General features: G+C 45.0%; 3 protein-coding genes across 3 annotated transcripts; 1 reads left to right on the forward strand and 2 right to left on the reverse strand.

The window, feature by feature from the left end:
* The first annotated feature begins 7366 nt into the window (after positions 1 to 7366).
* LOC123444976 (serine carboxypeptidase-like 27) lies at positions 7367 to 11988 on the forward strand. The gene is made up of 9 exons (XM_045121884.1): positions 7367 to 8974; positions 9046 to 9141; positions 9251 to 9343; positions 9486 to 9571; positions 9649 to 9909; positions 10778 to 10905; positions 10992 to 11087; positions 11422 to 11527; positions 11621 to 11988. The coding sequence occupies exons 1-9, from the start codon at positions 8611 to 8613 to the stop codon at positions 11762 to 11764; spliced, it is 1374 nt and encodes a 457-aa protein (XP_044977819.1). The 5' UTR covers positions 7367 to 8610; the 3' UTR covers positions 11765 to 11988.
* A 261-nt stretch (positions 11989 to 12249) lies between these two features.
* LOC123444977 (uncharacterized protein At4g08330, chloroplastic-like) lies at positions 12250 to 13508 on the reverse strand. The gene is made up of 2 exons (XM_045121885.1): positions 13117 to 13508; positions 12250 to 13001 (listed from the first exon to the last, which is right to left on the reverse strand). The coding sequence occupies exons 1-2, from the start codon at positions 13410 to 13412 to the stop codon at positions 12563 to 12565; spliced, it is 735 nt and encodes a 244-aa protein (XP_044977820.1). The 5' UTR covers positions 13413 to 13508; the 3' UTR covers positions 12250 to 12562.
* Positions 13509 to 13732: 224 nt separating this feature from the next.
* Positions 13733 to 17288, reverse strand: LOC123444978. Its single transcript, XM_045121886.1, has 3 exons — positions 16855 to 17288; positions 16414 to 16753; positions 13733 to 13961 (listed from the first exon to the last, which is right to left on the reverse strand). The coding sequence occupies exons 1-3, from the start codon at positions 17175 to 17177 to the stop codon at positions 13896 to 13898; spliced, it is 729 nt and encodes a 242-aa protein (XP_044977821.1). The 5' UTR covers positions 17178 to 17288; the 3' UTR covers positions 13733 to 13895.
* Positions 17289 to 25217: the final 7929 nt, after the last annotated feature.

Consider the following 25217-nt stretch of genomic DNA (forward strand, 5'->3'; position numbering starts at 1 on the left):
CAATGATTGAGCTCTGAGGCACCACCAAGCTTCTAGGACGCCAAAGCATCCACGAAGAACAATCTCTAGGGGTACCAAGTACCCAAGGGTAATAAGCTTCTCAACTTCTCACTTTCACGTCTCACCGTGGAGAACTCAAACCGATGCAACTAATGCAATTGAAGAACACACGAAGTGGTCAAGTCCCTCACACTCAAATCCCTCCACAACAACAAAAGCTATGGAGAAATTTGAGAGGAAGAACAAGGAGCTCACAAAGAACTCCAAGATCAAGATCCAAGGGGTTCCCCTCACATAGAGGAGAAAGTGATTGGTGGAGATGTGGATCTAGATCTCCTCTCTCTTTTCCCTCAAGAACTAGCAAGAATCATTGGAGGGATTAAGAGTTAGCAAGCTCTAAGAAGGTCAACAATGGGGGAAGAACACAAATTCAATGGATGGATAAGATCCACTGGGGAAGAATACCTCCTTTATATAGTGGGGGAAAGAATCCGACCGTTACCCCCACTCACAGCCCGACCGGAGCGGTACTATCGGTGCCAGAACGTCTCAGGGAGCGGTACTACCGCCCGGGAGGGGTAGTAAAAAAAAATACCGCTCCAGGGGCGGTACTACCACTCCACGAGCGGTACTACCGCTGGCACCAGGAGTGGTACTACCGCTGGATACTAAAACTGCCATAACTTTCGCATACGAACTCCGAATCGAGAACACACAAGCTTGTTGAGTTCACGACGACAAGAGCTATCCAACAACGGTAGTACTCTTGAGCTAGATGATGATGATCTTGGCTTACTCAAGATGGACCACCTTTCCTGATTGCTCCCCCATACTCACTATGGGTGAGCCACTCTTCGTCACATTATTCACAAGTCCATTGCTACCACAATGGACGGCAAGCTTCAAGCATGATATCTTTGTGATGCTCCACTTAAACTTGCACACCGCAATCTTGATGACGATCACCACTTGATGTCATCCTTCATAGGTTGAATGAGATCTTTCTATTGATGCAAACCCATGGAAACACACCTAACCCCACATAGAACTCTCACGAAGATATGGGTTAGTACACAAAAGCGTTATGGACAATGCTTACCATACCATGGGATCACTTGATCCTTCCCGGTACATCTTGTACGCTTTGTGTGTTGATCATATTGATTTACTCTCTGCTTAGTCTTGATCAACCTTGTGTCTTTATGACCAATCTTTGGATAATACTTTGAATACCACCTTGGTGCTCATATAAACTCCTTGAAACCAACAGATGGATTTCAATAAGTGCCTATGGACAAATCCTTCCAATAAAACTTAAGGCAACCATTAGTCCATAGGTATTGTCATCAATTACCAAAACCACATATGGAGAAATATGCTCTAACACATCATCTGGTCACAGAAATCGTATCAAGGGGAAAAGAGGGAGCAATGCAACAATGAGTACTCATCCAAATTACTCGCAAGAATGACATCAGAACTATGCTAAGTACCCATCAGTATCAAAGGAATGGGCTATATCTAGACTGACTGCAACAATGCGAGAATGGACAGAAGGTCCAATCCTATCGAAGACTAGCATATTTAGTGTCTTGCAGCATTAGAAGAGTGTAGATAGATAACACATATATATAGTCATATTGTTGGAATAAAATTAATTAGGTCGCGCCTAGAGATCGTTTCCTTGACTCCTTGTGAGAAAGGAATCTCGAAGCCAAGCATTCCAGTTAAGTCACAGTTCTAGTTGTATTAGATCGGGATACATTTCCAAGTCGTCTTGTTATCGTGGAAACGACTATTCGAATAGTTAATTTCATCCAGGATGCACCACATTTCCCAACATGCTTGATCAACTTTGGTCGGACACACTTTCCTCGGTCATGCCTGGCCTCGAAAGATCAACACGTCGCAGCCCTACCTAGGCTCAACAAAGTGGCCAGCCCGTCGGTCTACATCCTAGGCATGCAGGGATCTTGGGACAATCGCCCTTTGCGCTCCTGCACGTTGCAAGGGCGGCCGAGGTTAGTCCTAGAACCTCTAATACATGGTCAATGATTACGCGGACCACTCAGGCGTCCAAAGAGCTTCGGCTGATACAACGACGTTGAGTACCCATAACTTCTCCCACGTGAAGGTTAGTGCGAAATAGGTCAACCACCAACTCAGATCAAATACCCAAATCCCATTAGCATTTTAATTAACTTGCGGGATGATCAACAATCCATGATATGTGGTCCCGTCGCCCCATCTCGAGGATGTGTGACAAGGGCCAATAATGCCCGACCACACCGCGTCACAATCACACGGGAATCCACATGCAACACACCTTTCATCATGTTCCCAGTAGTAAGGTCAAGTATATGTGTGGCTGTAACATCAGAGGGATCCGAGGTATAACCCTGAATGGATTCCGAACGATGTAACCGTCAAGGTGACCAGGGAGGAATCACCCTCGATGGTCGACACTTGAGGGGTTGCATGACAGAGTCGTTATCCGAGGTGGCGAAGGAGGAATCACCCTTCGTAAACCACAACTAGTTAACTTATCTACAGAGCTAACATCAGGAGTACGTAACGAGGTGTCACCCTTGGTACTCGATAGTAGCCTTTTGTTTGTCAGAGCTAACATCGGGAGTATGTAATGAGACCCTTTTGTTTGTCAGACATAATGGTCCAGGGTGAGGTGTTGTTGATACGAAGATCCATCTTAAGCCTCTCAAGAAAACAAACCCGGTTTGGCATGTCTTCCACTTCCAGAACACCAATTGCAATTGAGAAGATGCAATTTTTAGGATCTATGCGAACTGCAACAAGCAAGTGACCCCTATATCTTGTCTTTATATGGCACCCATCTATGAAAATCACATGCCTGCATCCTTGAAGGAAACCTCTTTTACAAGCATCAAGACACATGTATGCTTTGTTGAACCTAGCTTCATCATCAAGTGCCAAGAAGAATGAACTACGAGGGTTGCTCCTCCTTATCACATTTCCATAATCCCATAGCAACTTGTATTGTCCCTCTTCATCACCATGGATTAGCTTCATGGCCAACCTCCTTGCCCTTTGTAGCTTAGTCCTGAATGGTGTCATGTGCCATTCTTTTTGTACTACTCTTGATAAGTTCCTCAAGTTCATATCTTGATCTGCTCTGAAACTCTCAAGATATTTCTTTGCAAGGAATGGTGCAGTAAATGCTTTGATCTTCCATTTCTTGCAACATGTATGCTCTTCCACATACCTATTGAGCATGAAACATTTGGTCCTATTGTCATATGATGTCCATAAATACCAAGTGCAGTCCTCATCAGATATTGCCTTCACTCTCTTCTTGTCATTCACTCGCAACTTCACATCAACTCTGTTTTTGCAGTTATACTCCTTTATAGCTTTCCTTAACAATTCAACATTCTCAAATACTTGACCCACGTGGAATTTTGGATAGTGCAGGCCCTCCTTTCTGAAAGCTCTAAACTTGGCATGAGTTCCATCATCTGAATCTGGTGCCCATAAGTCTTCACCTTCTAATTCATAATGAGACATGTATTCATCTTTTGGAGGTGGACCTTGTTTTACCTGTCCTCTATCTCCCCTATTCACCATATCCTTTGACTCCACTGGCTCATCTTCATCCACATTGTCAGCGTATAGATCATCATCACCATCACTGCTATCAAAGTCACTATCAAACATGGCAACTGGACCAAAATCACTGTCATCTCAGTCACAGTCTGATGCTGACAGTCCATCTTTCCTTCCCCTCTTGGCTCTTGTATCCATGTCTTCCTCCCTCCCCACACCACTATTCTCTGCATGTGCTCCACTAGCATCCAAATGCTCTTCATGTTGTTCAGCCTTAGCGATGATCTCTTCCTACAAATGTTCCAAATGATGTGAGTCATTGTTTTGTGTCCTATTTGCAAAAATAAATGGATTCCCATCATCAACTTCAACTTATGCATTGCTTGGATAAACTATTTGAATTGAAATAGGATCATCTTCTGGTGGATTGGCAGTGCTCTTTTGTTTGGAAGGATTGAACACTGGTGGCAGATGGGATCAAGGATTGTTGACTACATCATCACCATCCTTGCTACTATGCAAACTGTCATCGTGGTCAAGATAAATATCAAACAAATGATGGCCTATTGATAGAAATGTCATCATTTGATCAGTATCTTCCTCACTCCTCATCTGTGTCAATGCATTTCTCGTGATGTCAAGAATAGAAATGCAGTAGTTTGCTTTTATCCTTCTAGCCATCTCCCATCCTATCTCATCTACCATATGCTCCATCATGATTGGAGACAAAGTTAACCTGCCAACTTGATCATACCACACTTCGTGTCCATTGACATAGCTTTTGTTGCCTCTTTGACCCATGAAAAAGCCCCCATGATGAAATAGAACTGAGAATTTATCACTGCGTGCTCCTATTACAAAAAGCTTTCAAATTTAATAGAGACACAAATGATTATCACAAAATTGACCCAAAATTCAACCTTCTATCTGAACAATAAACCCTACACTAAACTCCCAATCGATAAACCCTAGCACAAAATCTGAACCCTAGTACACGATTGAGTACACGATTGAGTACACAATTAAGGAACCATTTATGTGAAATTCTTCCCAAGACATGACAAACAAACACAATTGGAAGTGAAATCAAGCATATATTCAACTTCTCATGCCGTGGCAAAAACCCTACTAGAAAACCCCCAGTTCGATCCACAAAACTCTAGAATCTCTCCCAATGCGGACATAATTAATAGAAACCCTAGATAAACTGAATCTCATCTCTACATAACTCGATTAGATGTCAAATAGGCCAGAAATATCCACTTAGTGTGGGGCAGGGGCTCCATCCGGGCGACGAACTGAAGCCATGGCGACGACGCCTTCTCTTCATCAGGGTGGCGATACCCTCCTCCGCAGCCAATCCTTTCGACCTGACACCAAAAATCATCGACGACAAGAACGTCGACGATCAACTGCTCCCTCCTCGGGCGCGTCGTCACCTCCACCCACCAAAACCACGAGATAGGGGAGGAGGAGAGACAGGGGTGGGAGGGCGACCAAAGATTGAAACGAAGATGGGAGGGGTTTTCTATAAATTTGCCAGCGCTGCTCTTCTCCAAACGACACCTAGCACAGACACTAGTCAACAGGTAGTCAAACCGGCGGTGTACCAGCTGGCATATATGTGAACAGTGACCATACAATCACGTCCCATCCTACAAAGTGACCGTAATGACCGTATTTCAAAGGACAGTGGCCAAAGCGAGCTCGCGACGCAAGTTAAATTACCTGTAGTGCATTTTACTCCCTCAATATTATACCTGGACAGCGGTCAGAGGAACGCTAGACCCAAGCATTAAGCTTTTGAGTAAATAGCATAAAACTACTAGTTTACAGGCTATGGTCCCAAAAAAACTACCGGATTTTAGTTTTTTTCCAGAAAACTACCAAACGCGTGGTTCACTGTTTTTAAAAACCCAAATCGTGGAGTGCTTGACGATTAATCGTGATGATGACAGTTTGGACCTGCATGTAAGGAAACTGATTGTTTGACCGTTTATTTGACCGTTAACTGACATATGAGGCCCACATGTCAATGTCCGTGTAAAATTAAAAAAAGCAATCAGGTCCACACACACTTAAAAAAATCCATCAGGTCCCTCCTGTGCTGAAGACCGAGAGGAGCGCGCCAGCCGCCGTTCTCGTCGGCCAGCAGCCGCCGTTAAGATCGTGCCAACCAGCTGCCATGGCTCCGAAATGGAGCTCCCTCCTCCTCCTCCCCCCCCCCCCCCCCCCCCCCGCCATGGCCCGCGGTTCGCGACGGCCCGAGTCCCTGCCCGACGGCTACTCCTCCGCACAGCGCCCCTTCCGACGGTCGACCCTGGCTTGGCGTGCGGCGAGTGGTGGTGGTGCGGTGGTGGAGCTCGGATCCAGGAGGAGAAGGGGGAGAAAAAGATAAGAGGAAGAAGAGGTAACTTACATGTAGGTCCTACATGTAAGTTAACGGTCAAACAAAACAGTCAAACACACAGAATGTTTAGAAATTGGTCCAACCTGTGAGAAACGGTTTAGATCGCTAACGAGGAGCATTTTGGGTTTTTTGAAACAGCCAACCACCCATTTGTTAGTTATCTGAGGAAAAATAAAAACGTGTAGTTTTTTAGAACCATAACCTGTAAAGTAGTAGTTTTATGCTATTTGGATAAAGAACCATCCAAGCTATGCGTAACGAGTTCTAGCTGAAATGTCAAAAGCTCACACAAGATGTCAAACCCAGTCATAGTAGCATACATGGATAACTCCTTTTACTTTGGGTTACATACCTCGTTGGATGCCACGAATGGCACCACAAAAGGCAACCGAGGGTGCAGAGCAGCCTGGACTACAAACATCGTGATGCTCCGAGGAGTAAAACGATCACTTCCTCCGCCGATGTGCCCCCCCCCCCCCCCCCCCCGCCGCATCTCTGACTTCCCCGATCTATCGGCGGCCCCTGCCAACCGCCTCTCTGACTTCCCCGACGTATCGGCGGCCCGTCCACCGCATCTCTGACTTCCCCAACCTCCCGCAACCGTAGAGGAAATATCTCGACGTCCAGCAGCGAATGTAAGGGACGTGGGTGGTGGAGATTATGGACCGCGATACCCACACCAGAAAGTGGCTCGGGTCCATCCATACGACGTAGCTCGAGGTGCTTGAATATGACTGGTGACAAGCCCGGTTCCACCGCACGGAGGCGCGCCTCAATTTATCGAGGCCGACGACACCCGTCCACCTCGTCCCGCTAACACCTGGAGTGGTGAATGCGGCCATGGCGAGGGAGCGCCGCGAGGTGAAGGTCGTCGACGAGAAGTACATGGTGAAACTCCGTCCCCAATACCCCTAGCTATTGGAGGCAGAGCGAGCGATCTTCGCGTAACACACGTTCGACGGGGAGGTCATCAACATCTCCGACGATGAGGAGCAAGAGAAGGAGTTCGACCTTCAAGAATGTGGCGCATCTTCCCCGACCCCGACAACGATGACACCAGCCCAGACCCAATGGACGGTGATATGAGCAGGCAAGGTTGTCTCGACCTTGCTAAGGGTGATGATGATGAATTGATGATGGTGAAGAGTAGTTCTAGTTTTAAGTTTACGTTTATTTTAGTTCTAATTTTAAGTTTTAAATTTAGTCTAAATTTTAGTTGTCAAGACAATGTGTTAAATTTTGATTGTTTAAATTCGGTTGTCAAGACAATGAGATGAATTTTTATACTTTTATACAAATTTGAAATGTAGTATATATATAAGGGATCTGTTAGGTCCGACAAGAACTTAGTGAAGTAGAAGCAGTTCACCAAAGGTTTATTACTCAGTCGGATCCTTGGTTATATACAGGGAATCAGTTAGAGTTGCCCTAACAACCAAACGTGGTGCTTTCGGTTTCCCCGAAGCAATCTCTGTGCTTTCTTTTCTTTCCCCGTGCGTGCTGCCCCTGCAATCATGCGGCAGCCGGCATGTTATTCTTTCCGGGGAGACTGCTCTCTGCCTGCTCGCCATCATCACAGCGCTGCAAAGCCCTTTTGCCGCTAATCACAGCGGCAGGCAGGCAACAAGATTCCTAATCTCATTCTCCATCCCCCATCGGGTCGTCAACCGGTTTACCCACTCCAGCTCTCGGTGTCCCGCGTGTGCTTGGCGCCTCGGAAACCAAACCAGCACAGGTCACTCGCGGCGGTGGTTCGGCCGCCCCTTTCGCTGGCGCGTGCGCGAGCACGACGGGACGCCGCTAGCTGCCGCGGCCAACAGCGGAGAGACGCACATTATTATTTTGGCGCTGCCCGGCTACCTCCCGCCACTGCCACTGCCACCACCCCACGTTTCCCTCCAAGGCTCCAGCGGTCCGGTCCAGCCCCATGTGCCTGGCCTCATCTTCTTCCTTCCGCCTCCATTCACAGTTCACACACACGCCTCGCCGCCGCCACTGCTCACTATACTATTGCGCTGCTGCCGACACGGCACCCCGGGCCACCCACTTTCCGCGTCGCTGCTGCTCCGCCGATACCGCGGTGCCTGCCAGCCAGCCAGCCAGCCGATCGATCTGTAGGCCAAAGCATAGCAGAGAGCACCTAATTTAGTCTTGCAAGTCAGCCGAGGCCGCGGTGCCCCCAAGTACACGATCTGATCCTCCCTTTTCCCTCCTCCGCCCGCCACCCTGAGCTCGAGCTGTACTGCCCCCCGCCGCCGGCCAATCATCGCGTGGCCACGGGAAAATCTCCGTACCCACCGTGGGGGCGGACGCGCTGGTCAGAGCGAATGAGAAGGAATGTGACGAGATCGGCCGTCCCCATTTCTTTATCGTCGGGGACCCAGCGCCCCTGAGCTGTCATGGCGTAAGGATCAGAAATCAAATCCCCCGCTGAAATCCATGCAAGCAACCCCCATCCTTCTTCGTGGTGGCCCTGAGTATCTTATAGGCCAAGCTCCTGTCAGCAGCGGCAGCACAGCACGAGCGTTTGCGTACTGTGCAAGTGCAAGCAAGCGAGCTTCGTGCTTGCAAGCTCAGCTCAGCTCCACTGCCCGCTTCCTCCACTCCACCACCACCCGATGGCTCGCGGGCTCGCGGCGCTGCTGGCGCTGCTAGTGTCGGCGTCGGTGTCATTGCCGGCCGCCGCAGCGCCGGCGGACCAGGAGGGCGACCGGATCCGGGAGCTCCCGGGGCAGCCGCCCAACGTGGACTTCTCGCACTACTCGGGCTACGTCACGGTCAACCAGGCCCGCGGCCGCGCGCTCTTCTACTGGCTCGTCGAGGCGGCGCCGGCGGCCGGGCCCGTCGCGCCGCTCGTCCTCTGGCTCAACGGCGGGCCCGGCTGCTCCTCCGTCGGCTATGGCGCGTCCGAGGAGGTCGGCCCCTTCCGCATCCGGCCCGACGGGAAGACGCTCTACCTCAACAAGCATTCCTGGAACAAGGGTGCGTACTCCAGCTCCAGCTCCAGCTCCAGTTATTAGCAGCGCCACATTTACGCATGGTGTTGACTGCAGCGGCCAACTTGCTCTTCTTGGAGTCGCCGGCCGGCGTGGGCTTCTCCTACTCCAACACGACGATGGATCTGTACACGGGGGGAGACGCCAAGACAGGTGATTCATGGACATCTTCGTGCGACCTTTCCGGCGGTGACACCGATTCTCCGGAATTTTGATACTAACTTGCTGTCCTTTGCATCTCTTTTTTTGTCTTGTCTTGTAGCACTGGACGCCTACGCCTTTCTCGTGAACTGGCTCGAGAGATTCCCACAGTACAAGTACAGGGAATTCTACATTGCTGGAGAGAGCTATGCAGGTATTAATACTTCCTAATGCAGGAATATCACCAAAAATTCACAGGAAGTGGTGAAGAACCCATCTTCCAAATTGGGCCTAATTTTTGAATTTTATCTTCTGGTTCCTTGTTTGATGTAAGGCTGGTTTTATGGCACTTTCAGGGCATTATGTTCCTCAGCTAGCCAAGCTCATATATGAAAAGAGCAAGGGCATTCAGAATCCAGCAATTAACCTCAAAGGATTCGTGGTAAACATTTGAAATCCATATTTTACTTTCCAATACAAATGCCAGTTTCTGAAAGCTTATTATCACTGAAAATTAAGGTGGGGAATGCGGTTACGGATGACTACAATGACTATCTTGGCACATTTGAGTACTGGTGGAGTCATGGCCTCATCTCTGACAGCACTTACCACAACTTGAAGAAGACATGCTTGTTTGATTCCTCAGAGCACCCTTCCCCTGAATGTGTCAAGAACCTGAACCTGGCTAGTTCCGAAGAAGGCAACATCGACCCTTATAGCCTGTATACAAAGCCCTGCAATAGCTCAGCCTCTCTCAAACTTGGCCTCGGAGGACGCTATGTAAGTACTTTGCTTCTAAATTTCATAGCTTAATATTTTGCAACTTTCTTGCTAGATTCTAGTTCTTACATCAGCCGAACTAGTTAACCATCAGCAGTGCAATGCCAATAACAAAATGTTGGTTAAACATCGGCCGAAACGAATTGGTTTACTATCAACACAATAGGTCTTGAATAAGGAGCAAGTGCTCTCTCCGTCCCAAAATAAGTATCGCTGACTTAGTATTCCCTCCGTCCCAAAATTATTGTCTTAGATTTGTCTAAATATAAATGTATCTAGTCACATTTTACTATTTAGATACATTCGTTTTTAGATAAACCTAGGACAAGAATTTTGGGACGGAGGGAGTACAACTTTAGTGACAGCCATGCTTAATTTGGGACGGAGGGAGTACAACTTTAGTGACAGCCACGCTTAATTTGGGACGGAGGGATTAGTTCATAAATGGGAACAAAATTTCATAAAATCATTGATACAATGGAGTAATGGGTGCAATTAATTAATTTTCTGTTAAGGAAATTTATATTTGATGTTACTTTAAATCAGGAGATTTTACGTTTTTAGAAGGTTCTGTTTTATGTATTCTTGAGTGCAGCCTCGTGCAACCGTGGCATTTTACACTGCCTGAATTTTTATAGCTTGTATCAAATACTTCAGATCAGATAGACATGAATGTCAACATGAAACACAATGTTTTATGCAATTTGCTACAGTAATTTGCATCTAACTATTTGTCCGATTTCTGTTTTTTATTTATCCACCTAGGATTGTTATTTTTCATTTGGTTGAATAGCTGTATGTTATGAAACTAGATATTCTTTGATTATATTGTTCGTCTATATATTTAAGCTGGTGATACTTTTTACAGCCTTGGTTGTCCAGAGCTTATGATCCTTGCACCGAAAGATATTCAAATATATACTACAATCTGCCAGAAGTACAGACGGCGTTGCACGCTAACACAACTGGAATTAAATACCCTTGGAAAACTTGCAGGTTCGAATCCCTTTAGCTGAAAAATACACCTTAAAATTCTGTTCCTTTCTTAAGCATGTATATACTCACTTGCCTATTAATTGCAGTGATATTGTCGGATCGTATTGGGCGGATTCCCCCAGATCTATGCTTCCAATCTACCATGAGCTAATTGCAGCTGGTATCAGGATATGGGTATTCAGGTACGTGCCAGAAGGCCCAGCACTTGCTTGTTTCAGATTTCCTATATTCCGCATGACCGAGTATATCTGTTTTTTTCAGTTTAACATGTAGTCCGACTTGTTTGTGAGTTAGGGAATTATTTTTGTGTGTTCTGCATGGTTAACTGCAGCATCTAACTACCACTTTATATTAATATCGGCCTGTATAAATATAGATCTTCTCCAAACATTTTGAGTATTGCCCCTTAAGGGAATGAACACAGATATCACATTCTGAAATGATTTCTGGCTGCTGCTATTTGTACTATCTTGACCTCATGGATAATGAGTGGCCATGCATTTTATTTTTTGACAGTGGGGATACAGATGCTGTGGTTCCTATAACTGCAACAAGATATTCCATAAGCGCTCTCAAGCTACCAACGCTGATGAATTGGTACCCTTGGTATGACCACGGGAAGGTAGGTTCACTGAAATGGTTATTCACTAAATTGAGAATTCTGTCCCAAAAAGACCAGTCTCGATCTGACATCAAATACTTCTCTGTTTTGCAGGTTGGAGGTTGGAGTCAGGTTTACAAAGGACTAACCCTCGTCACCGTAGCAGGTGCAGGGCATGAGGTACCTCTGCACCGGCCTCGACAAGCATTAATACTATTCAGACACTTCTTGAAGGACACACCAATGCCCACTCAATAGCGACTTGAAGCAAATGATAGTGTAAACTATGAAAATCATATTCACCGTTTTTTCACATTCTTTTTTTGTTTGATTTGATCATTACAACATTTTAATTCAGTTATCTCTATTGAAAATGTATGTATCTTAGCTAATAGGGGAAACTGACATTTGTACTACTGCAGCTAAAAGAGCTCCTTGTATATGATATAGTGATTATTTGAGAAGTACAATTTCCAGATTTACTCACTGCACAGAAAGAAAATAACTGGCATTTTGCATATCCAAATTCTTTGATCAGAAAAATGGCGTTTCTCACGATTGAATCCAACTGATTAACCGAGGTACTGGTTGCATGGACTAACCTGAGCCTTGACTGCAAACCTCAATGTTGTGCTCCCATTCTCAATTCCCAACGACTTAGCTGCATAGATGAACTGATTATGATAATAAACATATACTAATGGTCCATCACATGAATTTATCTTGTCAGACAGCTTATGGAATTAGTGATGACAAACTGAAATATACTTGTATTTATCTGTCGATAATCAAAACAGTCTCCACAATTTTAGATATCATGAGTACTTCAAGTAGGTGGTGCTGATGGAAAAGAAAAACCCACACAGAAAGCTATAATTAAGCCATTGACAGACACAAGGTGGCCCAAAACTGCAACCATGGCTCACTCCATTACCAGGACACAAAAACTATAGGATCAACTTACACACATCAAACCCTGTCTATCCTGTAGCACTTGCTATGAACAAAGAAACAAAATTCAGCAAACCGTGTCGTGGAATAGAGGGCCGCAGCCTGTCATAGAGAGAAGGGGTCGTCAGCAGCAGGAGAGTCATCCGTGCAGGGCTGCAGCGCGCCGATCCTGATGAGGTAGCTCCTCCTTCTGGTGGCGCCGCCGCCGTCGCCCGGGCTCGTCCGCGGGTCGTCGTCGTCCGAGCCGGCGCACGCGGACAGTCCGGCGGGGTCCTCCTCGTCCTCATCGACCTCGTAGGCGGCGCCGATGCGGCCGCCGCACTTGCCGCAGAGCAGGCGCGACCTCCGCCGGAAGAGGCGCCAGGTCCAGGGGCGGAGGCGGGGCGCGCAGGTGACCTCGTCGGCCTGCGTGAAGCGTGTCTCGTCGACGGCGACGAAGGCGACGACGCCCTTCTTCCTGATCTGCTTGCCGTACTTGGAGCCGATGCCCGCCGTGTTCCGCGCCGCCGAGCTCAGGTTCAGCGCGTAGCCGCAGTAGCCGCAACTGCCGTTGGTGGACCGGGAGGAACCAAGCCAAGCGGCAAGCGGATCAGAAAAACCGAAATCATGCCAGCTAGTTTCACGACGCAAGCACCGGTGGAGCGGGAACCGGAGGCTACCTGTAGGTGACGTCCTGGATGGAGGAGTAGCAGCTGTCGATGGAGTTGGACCTCACCATGGACGGACGGCGATCGTCGACGGCGGCACTCCGCTTTCTGGACGGCCGGAGTGGGGGAGGGAGGGGGAGGAGAGGGTGGAGCGAGCGGGGGCTAAAAAGAGCGGTTGGTTGCTTGCTGCTGACGAGTTGAGTTGATCGGGTCGAGCAGACGGACAGGGAGGGGTACTTTGCTACCTCGCGCCGTGCGCTTAATATAAAGTCGTTGCTAATTAATTTGGAGAGGCGGGTAATCGGCATGGGTGCTGTGTTTGCTTTCTCTGACCAATGCGCCAGCGCCAACTATCGCTACGGCGGCCGGACGGGCAGACGTGGATGCCGACGGGGCCTGCACCCACCATGGCGTGGACGCATAGTAGGGTGACACGTGTAGCGCGCAGGGAGGGCCCGGCCCGGCGGTGGTCACGCATTCACGACGGCCCTCCGTGCCGCCCGCCCATGTGCAGGGCGCGGCCGGCTGCCGCTCGCTGGGGCATGGCCGGCGCCGCACAGCTCGGCCTGGCGTTATGATGCGTGTCACCAGAAACAACGACACAAATAATAAACGCTCACCGAGCAGCTGATGCGTACGTAAGTACGTATAAAATGACTTGCAGTAAGTAGATTATTGCACATACATACATACTGGATGTTCATGTTCATCACACGTCAAAGAGTACATAGAGGCAAGGCTGAAGAACAGCATCAGCGAGGCGCACCCGTTTTTTTGTTGTGCCTGGGTCCTCAGTCCTCGATCGTAAAGGTTACGCCGTCGTGCTCCTTGAAGTGGTGCGTGGTGTGATCCACGACCTACAGATTCCACGAGCATCGTCAGACCAGATGGGAATTACCACTGTCGTGCAGCCAGGGGAAGCAACTGCCCTCGGCTGAGAAATTAGAATCGAGAGAACCATGTCTAACAAAACCAAGAGCAGGATAAAGTTACATGATTCTTTGAATTCATTCACATCCTATACAGATGGGATGATAAAGTTACACATTATGCGTACAATTAGTAGCTTCTTCTAGTGAGATGGGGATGTGATGATCCACTACTTGGAAGAACAAACCTTTTTTAGTGCCAACATTGTGTGTTTGGCACAAATGGTACCCGACCGAGTTGTTTTAGATAGGGCGCACAGCATTTCTTCCATTAGAAAAATCTGGATGGAGTACATCAGGCCTTCAACTCTACTTATTAGACTATTCAATCTAGGACAGGACAGAACGGGAGGACAGGTTGGTTTCCAACTCCGGTTAGATGAGTGATGCACTTCTATAATACTTCTATCAGGCTTTCTGAAAATGGAAGCAGCAACTACAGTACTGTCTACAGAAGCATAGAAGCTACTACTTCAAAAGACACTCTTTATCCTAGTATTGTGGTTTCCCTGCCATTTCCTAATTAAGGTTGTTGCTATGAAGTCCAGTTTTATAACTAACAACGACACTGCAACTGCAAAGCTGGACAAAACTACCTCGGATTTATTACAAGCCAGATGGAACGATTGTTTTCCAGACGAACTAAATGCAGTCCTGAACATTATTATTGACAAGTGGCTTGTTGTCTCTTAAGAAATCTGAAGAAAACTGTACTGTATGGAAGGACTGAAAATTGTACAAGCTTATCTATGCTAATTTATCTGCTTACTGTTAAGTTCATATTGTTAGCTGACTGAAAATTGTCATTTGTATTATGTACTCCCTCCGTTCCTAAATATAAGTCTTTAAAGAGGTTTCATTAGTGGACTGCATACGGATGTATATAGACATGTTTTAGAGTGTAGATTCACTCATTTTACTTCGTATGTAGACTCCTAGTGAAATATCTTAAGACTTATATTTAGGAACGGAGGGAGTAGTGACTAAACAGCCAAGTCTAACTGAAGCTTCTTTTTTTTTTGCTGTGTTGGATGGATGTTCAGGCATAGTATGAATGCCTCTTTTACTTAACATCACTGCTGTCCGTTGGATGTTGTTTGGAGGGCTGATGAGAGGGGGCCAGTTACAAGGTGACTTGCTAGACACAAGTCACCTGATCCCAGTCCCACCGTGAGTAGCAGTAGCACATGGACTAAGTGAAAGCTTCATAATTGAAATTCGAAATGTGTACACAATTGTGAACTCATCATGAACTGTCTAACAAACTCTCTGAAATTAAATCTTTAGGTATAACGTACTTGTGTGCAAAGTGTGAAAAAATGCACAAAAAGTAGTACTCTACTACCTCTGTAACTAAATTGAACTGCAAAAATGTCTTATATTTTGTCACAAAGGTAGTATATTATAAACTGCCTCATGAAATTTATGAAAATTGAGGCAGCAACTTCAGTACTGTCTAAAGTAGTACTCCCTGTACGGACTGAAATGAATGAACAAGCACACTAAAACGTGTCTATATACATCCGATTCACAAAAAAGTTAGTATGACCGGGGGACTACCATAGAAGCTACTCCGTACTTCAAAAGGAACTATTATCTTCTTGAATTTCAAAATTAAGACCGGTGATATAGCTAATAAGTTCAAATTTATTCCAACTAACAATGACACTGCAACTGCATAGCTGACCAAAACTACTAGAATTAGCCCTGTTTGGAACCATTCAGATTATATAATCCAGTTTTTATAATCTATTATGTCTCCAAACAGGACAGATTATTGTGTAGATTATAGAAACTAGATGGACAGATTATTAAAAACTCACAAGGTACTCTACCCCAGCTAAAATCAGATTATGGATTGCTAATGACCCATTATCCTTGTAAAGTTGAAGATAATTACATTCCTGCCACCGCCACCCTCTTTTTTAAAAAAAAAAGAGGGCAGACAGGTCATTATGTAATGTAAAACCTGGACTACAGTTTATATAATCTCGCATCCAAACATGTCCACCTAGATTATTTTTATAAACCAGGTTATATAATCTATCTTCATAATCCAGATTATGATAATCTATTATGGTTCCAAACAGGGCCTTAATTAGAAGCCAGATGGAACTACTATTGTTTTCCAAGCGCACTAAATGCAGTAATGGAACCTATAACAGGACTGCTAAATCTCAGTCGATTGAGACTTAACCAAGCCTTAGTCGATGCTATATTCATGAGACCTTAAGTGGAGATCCGTGAACATTTTCTTTTAAGTTTTTCTTTCTTCTTTTTTATATGTTCTGTCACTTGACCGAGACTTGGTTAAGTCTAATTGAACTAAGATCTAGCCGCACCCAACTTATAAATACTGGTGCAATGACATTTCACTCACATTGGTGTCGCTCAGCTCCAGGTTATAGAAATCCACGGCGTCTGCCTTGAACAGCGGCCCGGCGTGCCAGGTCCCGGCGTGCAGCTTGAGGAACTTGGGGCCGGAGACCCGGAAGACGCAGACCTCGGCTGGATCGGGAGGCAGATAGTAGTGCCCGGCGCGCGACTGCACGGGACTCCTGCCACCATCCTGGCCACTGTGCTCGTTCACGATGGAAGGCTTGGCCACGCCGAGGTACCAGTCCTGGCCGCCGATGGAGCCCAGGCACTGCGTCACGCTGGCGTGGTGGGTGATTGCCGAGAACTTGAGCGGCCTGCTCTCCAATCTCATGATGTAGAACCTGGAAAGACGGAGAGGGGCAAATACAAATTCAGAATCTTCGGTCTAGTTCAGGTAGAAGAGGATGATTGATTGGTACTACTAGCGTGTGCAGAATCGAACCTAGGGATGCCGCGGCTGAGGTCGAGCTGGGCGTCGTGGGGGCCGAACTGGTCGCCGTCGGGGGAGGCGGCGATGACCTGCCCGAAGGGCGCGAAGGACTCCGGCGTGGCCTCCACCGGCCGGAGCGTCACCACCCTCGGCTTCTCCTCCCGCTTGGCCTCCATCGCCTGCGGCGCGGACGACGAGGCGGCTTTGGCTCCGGCGCGCACGGCTCTGCCGCGGTTGCTGCTGCTGCGAGGAGGGGGAGGGGAAGGAGTGGCCGTGCTGCGGCGGCAGGAGTGGCCGAGGCGGCACGCGCGGCCCAGGAGGCCCAGCGCCTCCATCCACCAAACGTTTTCCCGTGGCCGGAACCGAAGCGTGCACGCTGTGGCAGTGCTAGGCTACCGTGACCCTCCAAAAAAAAGTACTAGGCCGCCGAGCGGCGTGGGTGCTCCGGTGCATGTGCAATCTCTCTCGTAATCTGTCCACGCGTCCACTCCGATGAGCGGTGCTGTACACAAGTGCAACCATGACGCGACACGCGAGTAGCAGCTTTGCCAAAGGAAAAAGTCCATTTTACATTCTGAATTTATAAAGATTAAACAAAATGAACTCTTAAATCAAAATCTCTATCAATCATCCTGAACTACGTAATTTCGGTCTAAGTCAAACCTTCACAAATGTTAACCCGGATTTGCCTGGCTGGCTGGTGGGCCGCAATGTTGACCACGGTCTTGGGCCTGCCCATTTATTTATTTTTTTGTTTGCTAAAAAAGTTGTCTTTATCACAAAACCATAAAATCAAACGTAGATTCGAATATTTTTACACTTTTGAGGGCTAAACATTTATTCCTCCGCGCTGGGCCGGCCCATTTATCTTTTTTTGTTCATACTTACATTTTGGTATTTGTGACATTTAAAAATATTCAAGCATTATAAAAATGTATGTGGCCTTTAAAACTATATTTAAATATTATAAAAAATATATCTAGAATTTCAATAATGTATGTTGCATTTTAAAAATGTTAACACATTTCAAATAATGTTCGTTACATTAAAATAATTCATACAATGTACAAAAATTTCACATAGGTTTAAACAAATTTCATACCATCCCAAAAATGTTTAACACGTTTTTACAAAATATGTCAGATACCTATATTTGAAAAAACGAATGTTAATAGTATGTTAAATACCAAAAACGGTGAATGTGTATGAAAAAATTGACATAAAAATATGTATTAAAAATGTTATTATCATTTAGTTGTCAAATTATGTACCACTTAGTGTCCAGGTTAAATTAACTTAGTTGCCATAGAAATATGTAGTTGCGAGTTTTTAATTATTTCATGTTGCCAAAAGAATTACACGCTGGTCGTCGTGCCAAAGTTGTAAACTTTATTTCATATGTTTGCCAAAACAAATTCCTTCCTCCGTAAAAAATTATGTTTTTATATTCCTTTACCGAGAGAGTGCACTCTAGTTGTCAGTTTAATTATGCCGAAGTTGTCATTTTTATTTTATATAACTTGCACAACAAAAAACGATCAACACACCTGCAGCGCATGTGTTGCATGCTCGTTGGCTCCTTGTACTCCCTAAAAAAGGGCGCGTTGTATCACTGGCACCCGCACTGTAGTGTCGTCCGTGTAGGAGAATACTTCATCACGGTACCATGCCATAAAATTATCTGGGTGAACAGAAAGTTAACACCTCTGATTCAAGATACCTACATTAACTAATGATTATGCACTCATGCGTTTTTTCATTACTACGTTAATATCATTAACCATAATTCTCTTTTACGTGCTACATGTGGTTTTAATTATGTACTTATTGAATACCTATTATTTTGTACTAATCTTATGAGCCATACAAATTACCGTCGTTGTTTATTAACTCTCAAACAAATATAAATGAAGAACTAGAGTGCAATTATTTTTATAAAATCTATACACCACCGTGCTCTAAAAGATATAAGTAAAGTACTAGAGCAGTTGCTAATCTCGAAAGATATAAGTTAAGCACAAAGAGTTTTCTAATAAATTATGGTGATCGTGTGTCTCTCTCAAGTGGATGGGTTCATAGAACAATGATTGTCTAAAAATAAAAAAAATAAAAAAAACTAAAGAAAACGACGTTCCAAGAAAAATTCATATCATGTAATGAATAAAAAATGTAGTTCCAAGTGACATATCGATGGATTGAGACAAAAGAGGGGATGCCTTCCAGGAAATCTCCAAGCTTAGATGCTTGAATCTTCCTAGAATATTACCTTGGGGTGCCTTGGACATCCCTAAGCTTAGGCTCTTGCCGCTTATTATTTCTTCGCCCATCACTATAACACCCAAAACTTAAAAAATTCAGCACACAAAACTCAATAGAAACTTCATGAGATTCGTTAATATAATAAACATATCAAGTACTTTAGTTACTGTTATAAATTGATTTATATTTTATTATTGCATAATGTACTGTATTCTAACTTCACCATGACTTATACCCCTCGATAAATCCATAACATCATCAAAACAAGCAAACTATGCAAGCAAAAACAGAATGTGTCTAAAACGAATAGTTTGTAACGATATAGTTAAGTACCATACTTATTTAACTCCAAAATTTCTGAAAAATTAGGAAGACCTCGGGAATTTGTATAGAAATACTGTGTACAAAATTCAAATAAAAAATAAGTCCTAGTAAAATCCAAAAAAATCTGCACTCTACGCTAAAGTTTCTATTTTTGCACCGCATGAATTCTACTATTATTCAAATCATCCCAAAGGCTTTACTTGACACAAACACGAATTTGATCACAAAAACACAATCATTACAGAGGCAACAATCATGTTATCACACAGAAACAGAAAGGATTGGGTTGTCTTCCAACAAGCTCTTTCTTTATAGCCATTAGGATAGTCTTGTGATTTCAATGATGCTCACCTAGTAGACAAGAATTGAAGCACAAAAAGAGCATAAAAAACATGATAAAAATACATCTAAGTCTAACATACTTCCTATGCATAGGAATTTTATAGAAAGACAAATTCTCAAGCCAAGTGGAATCTAGCATACACAAATAGGAAGAGTGATGCATTAATAATTTCAGCACAAAGAGAGGTAAGTGAGCAACATAAAAATTGTTGTAACCATATTTGCCTCTCTCATAATAATCACGTGGAGGATCATATTCAAATTCAACAATATAGATATTGTATAAAATATTTTCTCCATGATCCACATGCACAAAAGTTTAACAATCTTCCAAGATAGTGGGATTAACATTAACTAAAGTCATGGCCTCTCCAAACCCACTTTTATTTAAAAAATCATAAGATTGACGAGTCTCCAAAGTAGTGGGACCATTATTACCTAAATTAGACACTCTTCCAAACCCACTTTTAGTAGCATTACAAATATCATTAGCAATAGTAGAGTCAACATGAAGCTCGGAATTATCATGATCAAAAGAATTATCATGATCATCACCCCGATCATGATCATAAACACAATTGATATTCATAAAATTTATACTAGCAAAATTGCAATCATGATTTTTATTCAAGAAACTACCAATCAAGACCTCATAAAGATAATCTAGTGCACTCTCACTAGCAATTGGTTCAACATAATCGGGTCTTTTGAAAAGCTAAGAAGTGGATGAGGATCCATTTATCTCGAGCTTTTGTTTATACTTTCTGTTTTTGTGTGACAAAGGTAAAGATAGCATAACTAAGTAAGCAAACTAGCAAAGATAAATAATTTCGTATTTTTCATTTTTATGGAGCGAGCTAGGTAAAACAGCAAAGAAAAACAAGTGAATGATACTTTGTTTGAAGTGACTTGTTAGTAGGTTGATGATACTCCCCATCAACAGCGTCAGAAATCCTTCCTGGTACTTGTGATCGGCGTTGGGTTTTCCATGAAGATAAACGGGTGATGCAACACAATATAGGTAAGTATATCCCTCGGTAGATAACAAAGGTTTATCGAACCAATATGAGTACCAACCAACCCCCATCTTCAGCGACTGCACACAAGAGAAACAAACACTTGAACCCAACGCGGGCAAGGTCTCATTTTTTGCAAACAAGTAAGTAGTGTGGTTGTAAGTTGCAAAGTGAAAAGTAAATAAAAATTAAATAAAGGCAACAAGGAAATTGTATCGTTTGTAAACTTATAAGTGAATAGACATGGGGTCCATAGTTTACCCTAGTGGCATCTCTCATGAAAGCAAGCATACGGTGGGTAAACAAATTACTATTGGGCAATTAATAGAAAAGTGCAAAGTTATGTGATATTCACACCAATGATCTTGTGTATATAGGCATCACGTCCATAAGCAAATAGGTCAACTCCTGCTTGCACCAATTACTATTACTCCACCCATCGACCGCTATCTAGCATGCATCTAGAGTATTACGTAAAACAGAGTAATGCTTGGAGAACATTGACATGATATAGACAAAGAAAATTCAATTAATATGAACTAACCCAGTATTTTATCCTTAGTGGCAACAATATAAATATGTATCTTGTCCCCTTTCTTTCACTGGGATATAGAAATCCGTTAGATTAAACCCACTACAACACACCCCTCTCACTGAAGAAAGATCAATCTAATTGGCCAAAGCAAATCAATAGGTCAGAGAGATTTATGAAGTTATAATGATCATGCACATAAGAATCATATCTAAAATTCACAGAAAACTCAAATATTTATCATGAATAGTCTGAACATAAACCCATAATTCATCGGATCCCAACAAAAGCGCCGCACAAAAGAATTACATCGGATAGATCAAAGCAAAGATGTGATGATCATTGTATTGAAGATCAAGAGAGAGAGAGATAGCCATCTAGGTACTAAATACAAACCAGTAGGTTTGTGGTGAACTACTCACATATAACCATGGGAACAACAACGATGATGTAGAACCCTCCATGATCGATCCCCCTCCAGCAGGGTACCAGAAAAGGGCTCCAATGGGCACACGACAGAAGAGAGACTTGAGGCGGCGAAAAAAGTGTTTCGGGTTGCTCTCTAGGGTTTTGGGGATATATGTGAATTTATAGGATGAATAGGTATGCCAGGAGGCAACCGAGGAGAGCATGAGGCAACACGGGGCGCCTTAGGCCCTGGCCACGCCTTGTTATCTCGTTCTTCCCTCGCGAGGCTTCATAGTCTTCTTTTGGTCCAGAAAAAATCACCAAAAAATTCGTGGCAATTGGACTTTGTTTGGTGTTGTAAACCTGAAAAGCCAAAAACACACATAAAACAGCAACTGGCACTGGGCACTAGGTCAATAGGTTAGTGCTCAAAAATAATATTGATTGGTAAATAAACTCCCAAAAAGTATCCTAGAATGATAATATAATAGCACTGAACAATCAAAAATTATAGATACGTTGGAGACGTATCGGTTAGCTGTTTCTGTAACATACCCGAAGGAATCTCATAATAAATATTTTCAATAGGTTCAGTAGGTTGAGATACAACCTTTTCCACTTTTGTTCGAGGCAAATATGCCCCAGACAAGCCACTCAAAGGGCGATTGTCCATAGCAACAAGCAATAGTAAATTTCAGCACATACCAAAAATGTTTCCTTACCAAAGTCGCTTCACTCCCTCCAACGACGCCGGAAAAGAGTCTTGATGACCCACAAGTATAGGGGGTCGATTGTAGTTCTTCCAATAAGTAAGAGTGTCAAACCCAACAAGGAGGAGAAGGAAATGATAAGCGATTTTAGCAAGGTATTCTTTGTAAGTGCTATGACTAACAGTGATAAGTAATTCTGTACCAAGATAATTCGTAACAAGTGACAAGTAACAATAGTAGCAAGTGTGCAATAAGATAGCCCAATCCTTTTGTATAGAAAAGGACAGGCCCGAAAGTACTCTTATATGAGGCAAGTGCTTCCAAGGACACATGGGAATTTCTGTCTAGTCATGTTCATCATGTTGAGTTGATTCGTGTTCGTTACTTCGATAACTTGATATGTGGGTGGACCATTGCTAAGGTGTTGTTCTTACTTGGACAAGAAACTCACTTATGATTACCCCCACTCACAAACATGTGCAACTACAAAAGAATAATTAAGATAAATCTAACCATATCATGAAACATGTGGATCCGAATCAGCACCTCATGAAGCAACACATAAACTGGGGTTTAAGTTTCTATCACTCTCGCTACCCATCATCTACTTGTTAATCCACAATGCCTTCCCTTAGGCGCATAACATGGTGAAGTGTCGTGTAGTCAACATTCACACAACACCACTAAGATAAACAATAACATACACATCATCAGAATATCGAACGAATACCAACTTCACATGATTACTTATAATAAGACTTCTCCCATGTCCTTAGGAACAATATTAACTATTCAAACCTCATAAACATGTTCAAGATCAGAGTTATAATAATGGTGATCAAGGATCTGAACATAATATCTTTCACCAAGTAAACCAATTAGCATAAACTACAAGATGTAATCAACACTACTGGTAATCCATAGGTACCAATCTAAGGTTTTGAGACAAAGATTGAATACAATAGATGAACTAGGGTTTGATATGAGATGGTGCTGGTGAATATGTTGATTAATACTTGCCCTGCCACGAAGGAGGAAGTGTTGGTGATGACGATGGCTTCGATTTCCTCCTTCCAAAGGGAAGTTTCCCGGCAGAATCTCTGTGCCCGAGAGCAAAAAGGCCTCTGCCCTTGTTTCCGCCTCGAGACAGTGGTGCTTTATCCCGAATGTATCATTACGATTTTCTAGGGTAATTGTGACATCCTCGACTTTTGCTTGCAGTAGTGATTGTAATTAAGCTACAGTGATCAACCGCTAATGATGCCACGTCATCGAATTCCCATCACAGACCTGCGTGGATTCGCGTCTGTCCGGATCCATGATTTGAAAGCAAAGGGAAGCACTTTATCGGTTCATTACAAGTATTAAAAGGATATATATATAAAAGGAAAGTATTAAAGAAATAATAATGATAAAAGAAAGAAAGAAAACTGAAAGAAAGAAATAATAAAAAAGGAAAAAGGTAAAACAAAATAAAAACAAATCAAAAAAAAAAGAGAAAGCAACTCCCTCCCCGGCCCAGCTGGGCCACCCAAAGGCCCAGCCGGCCACCTCCCGCGCCCCATCCCGCAAACCCTAACCCCCCCTGGCGACCAGACCCCCCTCCCCTCGCTACTCCCTCCCTTTCCCACGCCGCCGCCAGCCACCCCCCTCGTGGGGGGGCCCCACCCCACCCCACCGACACTCCCACGTCGCCAGCCCCTCCCCCCACGAGGGCCTCGCCCCATCCCACGCGCTCTCTCCCTCCCCTCCCGTGACTCCCTCTCTCTCGGCCCCCACCAACCGAGATCCCCATCTCGCCTCCCCCCACCGAGCCCCTCTCCCTCCCCAGCCGGCGGCCAACCTCCTCCCGCCGGCAGCCCCCCGGCGGCCACCCTCCTCCCGCCGGCGGCCTCCTTCCCCCCCCACGGCCACCTCCTCCACCGAGCCGCCCCACCCCACGGCCCCCCTCCCTCCCGCGGCGACCCCTCCCCTCATCCAGCCCCCCGGCGGCCACCCTCCTTCCGCCGGCGAGCCGCCCGCCCCTCGGCCTCCACCCCGCTGGCAGGGGGCCCCGGCTCCCTCGGCCTCCACCTCGGCCGGCCTCCCTCGGCCCCCTCACCACGCCGGCGAGCCCGTCCCCCACCGGGCCTCCCCTACGTCATCATCTCGCCGGATCCGACCGGCTCCCCCTCGCCGGCACGTCACCACCATCGTCACCGTCACCGTCACCGCCTCCACGCCGTCTCCACCGTCATCTTCGTGCGAACTCCGGCTTCACCGGGCCGTCACGTCACCGTCGGTGAGCCCCTCCTCGGGCTCCTCCCACCGTGTCGTTCTCCTCGACGTCCCGGTTCCGTTCCGGCAAACGGGGCCTCGATCCGTCGACGGTGGACTCCGGTAGAAGGATTCGAAGTTTGTGTTCTTCTAGGTGGAGTAGCAAAAGAACTTCTCTGTCTCTGTTAACAGAGAGATGAGTGTTGAGAGAAAAGAAAAAGAAATAAAAATAAGAGATGTATTAGATGCCGTATGTATGTATGTATGTATGTATTCGATACCCTATTATGTATGTATTTGCGTATATAGGCATGTGGAGGGATACGACATTTGTATGTCTATTTATTTGTGATTAAAATGAGGAAATAACCTTAGGTCACTTACCGGTGGGGCCAGTGCACCCGCTGTCTATGACAGGGAGGCCCCACGCGGTAGTTTATATAAATAATAAGAATAATGTTTTATTAAATAAATAAATAGATAGATTAGTTAAATTAATTAATTAACATAGTTAGAGTAGGACACGTG

This window comes from Hordeum vulgare, chromosome 3H (assembly GCF_904849725.1).
Source record: "Hordeum vulgare subsp. vulgare chromosome 3H, MorexV3_pseudomolecules_assembly, whole genome shotgun sequence".
Taxonomy (NCBI): domain Eukaryota; kingdom Viridiplantae; phylum Streptophyta; class Magnoliopsida; order Poales; family Poaceae; genus Hordeum; species Hordeum vulgare.